This window comes from Scylla paramamosain, chromosome 13, assembly GCF_035594125.1.
Source record: "Scylla paramamosain isolate STU-SP2022 chromosome 13, ASM3559412v1, whole genome shotgun sequence".
In the NCBI taxonomy this organism is placed as follows: Eukaryota; Metazoa; Arthropoda; class Malacostraca; order Decapoda; family Portunidae; genus Scylla; species Scylla paramamosain.
In genome coordinates, this window is record NC_087163.1 from 7,880,001 (window position 1) to 7,890,000 (window position 10,000).

The following is a 10,000-nucleotide window of genomic DNA, read 5'->3' on the forward strand; positions in this document are numbered from 1 at the left end:
CTTCTGGCTTTCCTTACTGAATCTTGGTCATCCTCTTTTAGAGATTTTGGTGAAACTTTTGCTGTTGCCATTGGACATATCAAAAGCCTTTGATAGAGTCTGGCACAAAGCTTTGATTTCCAAACTACCCTCCTACGGTTTCTATCCTTCTCTCTGTAACCTCATCTCAAGTTTCCTATCTGACCGTTCTATTGCTGCTGTGGTAGACGGTCACTGTTCTTCTCCTAAATCTATTAACAGTGGTGTTCCTCAGGGTTCTGGTCCTGTCACCCACTCTCTTCTTATTATTCATTAATGATCTTCTAAACCAAACTTCTTGTCCTATCCACTCCTATGCTGATGATACCACCCTGCAATTTTCCACGTCTTTTCATAGACGTCCAACCCTTCAGGAGGTAACCATATCACGCAGGGAAGCCACAGAACGCCTGACTTCTGATCTTTTTAAAATTTCTGATTGGGGCAGAGCAAACTTGGTATTGTTCAATGCCTCAAAAACTCAATTCCTCCATCTATCAACTCGACACAACCTTCCAGACAACTATCCCCTCTTCTTCAATGACACTCATCTGTCTCCCTCTTCTACACTGAACATCCTCGGTCTGTCCTCTACTTATAATCTGAACTGGAAACTTCACATCTCATCTCTAGCTAAAACAGCTTCTATGAAGTTAGGTGTTCTGAGACGTCTCCGCCAGTTTTTCTCACACCCCCTAGCTGCTAACTCTGTACAAGGGCCTTATCCGTCCATGTATGGAGTATGCTTCACATGTCTGGGGGGTTCCACTCATACTGCTCTTCTAGACAGGGTGGAATCAAAAGCTTTTCATCTCATCAACTCCTCTCCTCTAACTGACTGTCTTCAGCCTCTCTCTCACCGCCGCAATGTTGCATATCTAGCTGTCTTCTACCGCTATTTTCATGCCAACTGCTCTTCTGATCTTGCTAACTGCATGCCTCTCCTCCTTCCGCGGCCTCGCTTCACAAGACTTTCTTCTTTCTCTCACCCCTATTCTGTCCACCTCTCTAACGCAAGAGTTAACCAGTATTCTCAATCATTCATCCTTTTCTCTGGTAAACTCTGGAACTCCCTGCCTGCTTTTGTATTTCCACCTTCCTATGACTTGAATTCTTTCAAGAGGGAGGTTTCAAGACACTTATCCACCAATTTGTGACCACTGCTTTGGCCCTTTTTTGGGACTGGCGTTTCAGGTGGGCATTTTTTTGTTGTTGGATTTTTGTTGCCCTTGGCCAGTGCCCTTCCTACATAAAAAAAAAAAAAAATTACTGATTCAAGTATTACTTTTTGCTTCCTATCCTTGTTTTCTTCATCTTGTCTTAATTTTCATTTCCAAATTTGTCCTTTCGTTTATAGCAGTCTCTCTCTCTCTGCTCTCTCTCTCTCTCTCTCTCCTCTCCTTCTCTCTCTCTCCTCTCATCTCTCTCCTCTCCTCTCTCTCTCTCTCTCTCTCTCTCTCTCTCTCTCCTCTCTCTCTCTCTCTCTCTCTCTCTCTCTCTCTCACTCTCTCTCTCTCTCTCTCTCTCTCTGACCCTTGCCTCATTATCTCGCCCGCCATCTTTCGTCCCTTGATATCAAGCTCCTAGTTCTTATATCGATATTTAAAAGAAATTATGATTAATATCTTCCATTCCATCTACTTTTTTCATCTTTGTACACCTTCCTTTAATTTGCTTTTCTCGTTTCTTTCCTTTTTTTTCTCTTATTTTTTCTCATGTCTGATATAAATCTTCTTTCTCATAACCTCATTACTCTGCTTTCTTCTTCCTCCTCCCTTTCTTCCTGCACTTTTCTCGGTCTTCTTCTTCTTCTTCTTCTTCTTCTTCTTCTTCTTCTTCTTCTTCTTCTTCTTCTTCTTCTTCTTCTTCTTCTTCTTCTTCTTCTTTTTTTGTTGTTGTTGTTGCTGTTGTTGTTGTTGTCATCATCATCATCATCATCATCATCATCATCATCACCATCATCATCATCATCATCATCATCATCATCATCATCATCATCATTCCTCTTCCTTTTCCTCGTTCCACTCTTCCGCCTCTTTTCCCTCCTCCTCTTCCTTCTCTTGTCTACATATTTTCCTCCGGGTCTTTTCTCCTTTAGGCTACGTTCTTCCTCAGTTTTCCCTCCCTTTCTTCTTCCTTCTTTTTCCCTTCCCTGCACTTCCATCCAAGCCTCCCTTTCCTCCATTCCTTCTTCCTCCTTCTTCCCTTCCCTGCACTTCCATCCAACGCTCCCTACCCTTCCTCGCCTCTCTTCCTTCCCTCCATCCCTCACCTTTAGCAGGAACTCACCTGTATATACCTGGAGGCATCTCTCTCTCTCCTTCTCTAACCCCCGTAAGGTATTTACTTCCGACCTGTTTCCTGTACGGTTTATGCCGGAGGGATTGGAGGGTTGGGAGAGACCCTTTGGCTTTGCTGTCCTTTTCTTCTACTATCACCTTAGTAGTCCTAGGTCAGGTCGCCTCGTGAGGACCGAAATGTCTGTTGTGGCCTGTGTTTCTATGTAACTCTCTCTCTCTCTCTCTCTCTCTCTCTCTCTCTCTCTCTCTCTCTCTCTCTCTCTCTCCATCTCTCTCTCTCTCTCTCTCTCTCTCTCTCTCTCTCTCTCTCTCTCTCTCTCTCTCTCTCTCTTCCGTGTTTACCGCGTTTTCTTACAATCTTTATTTCTTCGTGTTTCTGGATATTTTTTTTATCTCACGTGTTGTATGGAGTCATATGGATTTTCAGGTGGTTGTTAATGTTTATTCTTATTCCTTATTTTTTTTATTTTCTTTTTTTTCAGTATCGCGGCAAGATTTAAGGATTATGATAGAAATCCCTGCCTTTGTCTTTCTGCCATTCTCTCTCTCTCTCTCTCTCTCTCTCTCTCTCTCTCTCCTCTCTCTTCTCTCTCTCTCTCTCTCTCTCTCTCTCTCTCTCTCTCTCTCTCTCTCTCTCTCTCCTCTCTCTCTCTTACACAGGCTCGAATTTTCAAACGCAGTGAACTTTCATAAAAACTACTTTTCATCGGCCATAGAGATGATTAGTTATGTCGTTATAAGTGATTTTCCTTTTGACGGCGTAGAATCCTTGTCAAACCATCAATATAATCATGGAAACACCCCTCTGAATCCTAATAACTTTTAATAAAACCTGTTACAAATAGTGGAAATCGATAAGATGCCGGAATCTTTAAGCTGGTGCGTTCTCAAAAGAAAAAAGTATTCACACTCTTTTTTTTTTTTCTTTCTTTCTCCTTCCAGTTACGACGCCCGCAACACCTCGCTCGGCTATCTCCAACACAATCCTCGTGACCAAGCCCTGGCCCGCCGCACCCACTTCTACCCGCAGCCTCCCGCACGCATGATCGTAAGCAGTGCCACCTTGCAGGACGCCGGCCGCTATGAGTGTCGCGTGGATTTCATGCGAGCGCCTTCCAAAACTACCATTATTGAGGTAAGTTGTTTCGTCTCCTCATGCTGTTATGTCATGCCCGTCAGCAGTACACATTGCTGACACTGACAAAGGACTTGATGTTCTCAGTGGGGCACGAGACTGAATCTAACAAATCGATGGAGTTGATTGTGAGTCGCTCTGTAAATTTACTTCCTAAACATCGCAGTTTGTTAGTTGATGGATCTGGTATAGATTCTGGTGACCATATCAAGATCCCGGGGTGTTATTCTCGACTGAAAGTTTCCCTTCGAAAATTAACAGAGAAATATGTCTCACCTCATCTTCCCGAGTCTTGGAGAATTTATGATTTTGATAACATTCCTCATTTGTTGTTTTCTTTTGTTTTATCTTTCTCCATCCTGGGCAGCAGTTCGCAGTGTGGACGTATGCTATATTTCAGATTGCCTGATCGTGTTTTAAATTCTGCCAAGTATTCTTTTATCTGACTGACTTGGACCTTTGGCATCGTATGATTAATACTGCTTTTTTCAATGTTATTTAGAATAGTGAATGATTCTTGTCATCCGCTTCACAAGTTCCTACTAAGTTTCTATCAGCTAACCATTGTTACTGGGACTTCTATTGCTTTGAACTCTCTGGCATTTAAAATTGATCGATGTTCTACATTTCGTTCCTGAAGACGTCTTTTCTCGCTTTGGAATAGTTTGCGTCCAGACTATGATTTACTCGACTGCTGACCTTTTTTTTTTTTAATTAGTCCACTGCCTTTCTGCTAGAAAATAACGTTCAGCTGAGTTTATTTAATTTTTTTAATAAATTATATATATATATATATATATATATATATATATATATATATATATATATATATATATATATATATATATATATATATATATATATATATATATATATATGTATATATATATATATATATATATATATATATATATATATATATATATATATATATATATATATATATATATATATATATAATATATATAAATATATATATATATATATATTATATATATATATATATATATATATATATATATATATATATATATATATATGTATATATATATATATATATATATACGAGTATATATATATATATATATATATATATATATATATATATATATATATATATATATATATATATATATATACTCGTATATATATATATATATATATATATATATATATATATATATATATATATATATATATATATATATATATATATATATATATATATATATATATATATATATATATATATATATATATATACCTGTTTCTTGACCCGGTCTGACACATCCATCTGGTATAACATGATTCCGTATAATAATAATAATAATAATAATAATAATAATAATAGTAATAATGATAATAATAATAATGATACTGATAATAATAATAATAATGATAATAATAATAATAATAATAATAATAATAATAATAATAATAATAATAATAATAATAATAATGATAGTAATAATAATAACAATAAGTTAAGGGATGGAGCTGGTGTCAGGACTAATTTCTCGTTCTCATCCTCCGTCTTTGTCTCTGTTTTGTCTTCCTATATAGCGTAGCAAGCTTTCCTCTAACACCACAGCTTGTGTAATGTGGTGAAATCAAACTACGTGGATTGAACTTCAAAGATTTGCCTCCGAAATTTTTTTTTTTCATTTTTTTTTCTTCAAATCAATTTATATTTTGTGTGTAGGTTTGCTATAGTATTGTAAACTGATTCTGTAAATTATTTGGTTTTAGTCATAATGGTTCATAAGTTATTCAATGTTGCCATATGGCAACGCTAGGATAATACGAGTATAAAAAAGTCTTAGGTATACAAAACCAAACGTTTTATTCATTTTCATGTTTACAAAATATTTTAACCGTGATTTCTGCAAATAAAAAATAAGTAGAAATAGCTAAGAATTGCATGAAAATATATTCATTGTGCCAAGTTTGCCATTGCACACTATAATTGTAAAATAAGTCTATTTCCTTACTTAGTGTGGTAATCTCTGAAACACTTCACACACAATCCCACATTACATCTTGAACACTGAGTTCGGCCAATTGAAGTACAACCAGTATTTGCACACCTTCTTTTTTTGTTATCCTGGACAGGTTCAACAAGATGTCCTAAGTTGTCATATCTTACAAAATGTTGTGCTGGAAGAGTAGTCGATTTTCTTCCTTTACCTTTGGGTAAAATTCCAAACTGATTTAGGTAGCAAGCAGCAATTTCTCGACGAAACTGCAGTTGTGTTAGTGCACTGCCTTGTCCTTTCGATAGGTTGCCATGCATTATGGACTGCCATGTCCAACATCCATGTGAACAAAGACCACCACCATTTCTTGCTTTTTATTGAAATTCTATATTTATTTATGTTTTGATCCATTCTATCAGTCCCTCCCATACCTTTGTTGTACATTTTAATTCCATGAGGAATACTGACTTTTATTTTCTTTTTGTCCACTCTACTCCATCTGTCTACAGAACCAATTGGTTCACTACCATAGAGGGAAGAGGCTACAGTTACTACCGCATTATCTTTCCACCGCGATAATACTACCGATTCGTTCTTGTCTGATGCTGTCGCACTCATGAAATAGCCTCTCTCTTTTTTCTCCATTGCTTTGGATTGCATTAGAGGACAGTTCTTCCCTACAGGATTTTTTTTGCCTTCTTACTGGGGGGTCTGGCGGTTTCCGTGTGAGGTTCATCATCGTCAGATTTGCCGACATCTGCTACACCACGACGGCGAATTTCTGCTCCAGCCAAAAGTTGGTTCCCACAAAGTCTTTCTGGTTGTTCATCCTCTTCACTTGCAGAATCTTCATCAGTAAGCTCACGAACATCAGGGGGTTCCATATATACATCAAAGAACTCATCTTCATCCTCTAAAATGTCCAAAGCTTCGTTCACTGTAAGAGGCCTGAAAAGAAATATTTGTACAAGAATTACCCTAGCGTGTCCATATGGCAACACCTACCTTTTATTAATTATTTACATCTTAAAAGCTATAATAATTTTTATGTCTAGCGCATAACAAACCCACATAATTATTCTTTGAAATAGCATATGGGAGAAAAATATATATTCAATAGTATCGGAATAATTGACATACCTTTTCCTGCTTGTCATTTTGGAGAAGAAGAAAACACACGTGGTGCCTAGGCGGCGTACGGCGCGAATCTAGTGAGTCATTATACGGCTCAGCATGTCGGCAGCGTAGAGGAAAACATATCTTACTGCATAAAGGTTGGTGGCAAACACTTAGGTCAGATGTCAGGACCATTAAAGTATTTCAGCTATAGTGTTGCCATATGGCAACGCTAGGAGAAAATGGGTTTTAAAAATCCACTGGCATTCGTGTGTGTATTCTCTCTCTCTCTCTCTCTCCTCTCTCTCTCTCTCTCTCCTCTCTCTCTCTCTCTCTCTCTCTCTCTCTCTCTCTCTCTCTCTCTCTCTCTCTCTCTCTCTCTCTTTTACGTAGTTCTGCAGAGCAATTTTTGTCCTGAATTTTGTGGTAGAATTTCCGTGACAGAAATATAGATGATTTTACGTGTCATTTGCATTATATTGTGAAACTCGTTGACGCAATGCAGACTCGCGGGTCCCGACACGTCACAGCTGCGATTCTCAGGAGAGGAGGAAAAAATGTTTAAGGCCCTCACATAAATACTTCAACCCATCAAAGAGTTCTTGATATAAAAAATAAGTTGAAAAGTAGGAGTAGTCAATTGTAACTTTTTTAAGGAAAAGAAGAAATTATACGCTTTTTTATTTTCTGAAAAATTGTCAAAACTCGAGGCAGAAAAAAATTGATTAGGAACAAAATAATATCATTTTTTAGTTTATAATTTCATTTTCATTGTTATGATCACTTTTAACATCATTTTCGTCTCCAGTCATCGGCGTCATCATCATCATCATCATCATCATCATAATCGTCGTCGTTGTCGTCGTCGTCGTCGTCATCATCATCATCATCTCTGTCACCACCATCATCTCCATTTTTCGTCATTTATTATTAGTGTTTCCACCACCACCGCCACCTCCATTACTATCACCATCACGTCACCATCATCAGTCAAAGCAAGGCCAGACAAGGCAACATGAGCATGGCGGACGAAGGGAAGATGCGTCCATTGATGCCCAAAATAAATCAATGTTTGCACTGTGTTAAAGGGAATGACGTCACGCCGTCGTGTCGTCACAGCGCCGCCGTGACACCGTTCAGTCACGTCACCAGGCCGAGGCTTTCAAGTGGAAGGAACCTCGTGCTGGTCAATTGGCTGACCTTCACGATGACCTTTGAAAATATGAAAATAAAAGCATAGAAACAACGTAGTACAGTGTCTTCCTCTCACTGCCTGCTCTCCTCAATCCTCCTGTGACCCTTTCAGTGCCACGGAATCAATTTCATCCTATTCAAGAGGATTTTTAGCAGTTGTAGAATGATATTTTTCGCTGTCAAGAGATTATACGAGTATATCATTTAGCTACTCATCGAACACAATTGTGTGTTTTTTTTTTTTTTTCTGGTACGCGTATAAGGTGGATTGATTACATTTGGTAGGTCCACCACCTTCGTATGAGACAGGTGACCGCTACGTCCGTGAACCAATAGCGTTACGACTTTAGATTAGTGACCAAGTAAACTCTGCGTTTCCAGCGCTGTAAGTTACTTCAGTGGCCACTCAGCCTTATGCTCGGGGATTAGCCCACCAAGTCAAAGGGTTTGAGGGGAAGAATATTTTGATACTCACAAAAATATTAAGTGTTGGATATTTGAATATATCTCGCTTAGTGGAATTTTTTAATGTTATTTTGATATTTCACTGATATTTTCCTCCTTTTTTATCGGATTATGATTTTTCAAAACTTGTTCTTGGTGGACTTTTATGTCGAGGGTGGGAGTGTCGGGAGTGGCGTCCGCGAAGCCCGCTGGTCCTTTACGAGGGCAGACGCAGCTCCCGTTGCCTTTACCCTCCCCGCCCGGCCACTGTGTTACACTTTATTACACGGTGGGACACGCGCCATAACCCGGCAATCAGTGGCCCTCACTACCCACCCTCCCATCCCATCCCAGCGTGACCCTTTCCTACCCTTTTCCCTCGCGCTGCCTTCCTTCTCGCCTTCCTCATGTTTTCCCCCCACCTCCGCCCCTCTCTGCTCCCTAGCTACTACTAGCACTACTCCACAAAGCCCTATTACGTAATAGTGGCCGCCTTACTCCTCCTCCTCCTCCTCCTCCTGCTCCTGTTACTAGTGTTCTCCTTGAACATAAATGTCTCGGGTTCTCTCCGACCTGTGGCCAACCTCAGCAGTTTGGTCGCTTCCTTCTGCCCTCTCCGTCCTCCTCCTCCTCCTCCTCCTCCTCCTCCTCCTCCTCCTCTTTAACCACCTTCTCCCTGGTGCCACGTGTACTATCCCAAAGGATGAGTGGTCCTTGGCCTTATCATCTCTCCTTCTCCTCCTCCTCCTCCTCCTCCTCCTCCTCCTCCTCCTCCTCCTCCTCCTCCTCCTCTTTCTCCTTTTCCTCCTCCTCCTCCTCCTCCTCCTCTTTCTCCTCTTTCTGTTTGCAGTTTTGCTCGTGCTCCTCCTCCTCCTCCTCCTCCTCCTCCTCCTCCTCCTCCTCCTCGCGCTCTTGCTCCTGCTCCTGCTCCTCCTCGTCCTGCTCCTCCTCGTTCTCCTCCCCCGCCTCCTCCTCCTCCTCCTCCTCCTCCTCCTCCTCCTTCTCCTCCTCCTCCTCCTCCTCCTCCTCCTCCTCCTGATCCTCCTCCTGCTGTTATTTTTTTTTCTCTCCCTCCAGTCCTTTTCCCGTTAATATTTCCTTTCCTCCTGATCTCTACTCTCATCTTCTTTGTTCCCTACTTATTGCTACTTCTTTCTCCTCCTTCTTCTCCTTCTCGAGCGCTTCTACTTCTATTTTTTTTTTTTCCGTCCCGCCAGTCCTCGTCCTCACGCCGTTCATCCTGTACTACTACAACGTCCCGAGCGCCTCCCCTGCAGCGCCCCTTGACACGATACACACGCGCCAGAAAGTCACATCAACGTTCCCCAAGTCTTGCCTCGCCCCGCCCCCTGTGACATTTTGCATATAGATGTGTTGCTCGCCCGCCTGTTTACCCTCGTCACCCCAGCACAATGAGGCAGATCTCTCGCCATTTTTCAGAGGAGAATGGTAGGGACTATTGCTCATGGCGGGGAGACAGAAGGGGAAATGAAACACCGCGACTTAACTTCATAATAATGACGAACGAAAGCGACCTCGACTCCTCACGTCTGCAAAAGGGGAAAAAAAAAGGTACTGACACAAAAATGTCTCCTCCTGCCTCCCCTCTCGCCATTCTCCTGCCTCCTCCTCCCTCCTGTCTACCGCCCTTACTTTCTTTGCCCGTCGCTTCCATCCATCGTCCGTGTCAGCTGAGAAAATGAAAGCGTGGCTGAGGACAGGTCTTAAATTTGAGTATCTTGATTAGTTGCGTCCTCGCGTCACCCCCACACGCTTATGGATGGAGCTGTCCCGTCGTCCCTCACTTTTCCATACAA

General features: G+C 40.8%; 1 protein-coding gene across 1 annotated transcript in view; it reads left to right on the forward strand.

Moving 5' to 3' along the window:
- LOC135106653 (hemicentin-1-like) overlaps positions 1-10,000 on the forward strand; it is a 198,662-nt gene that overhangs the window by 127,746 nt on the left and 60,916 nt on the right. The window contains 1 exon segment of the mRNA XM_064015949.1: positions 3,261-3,453. Within this exon segment, the coding sequence (XP_063872019.1) occupies positions 3,261-3,453 (193 nt within the window).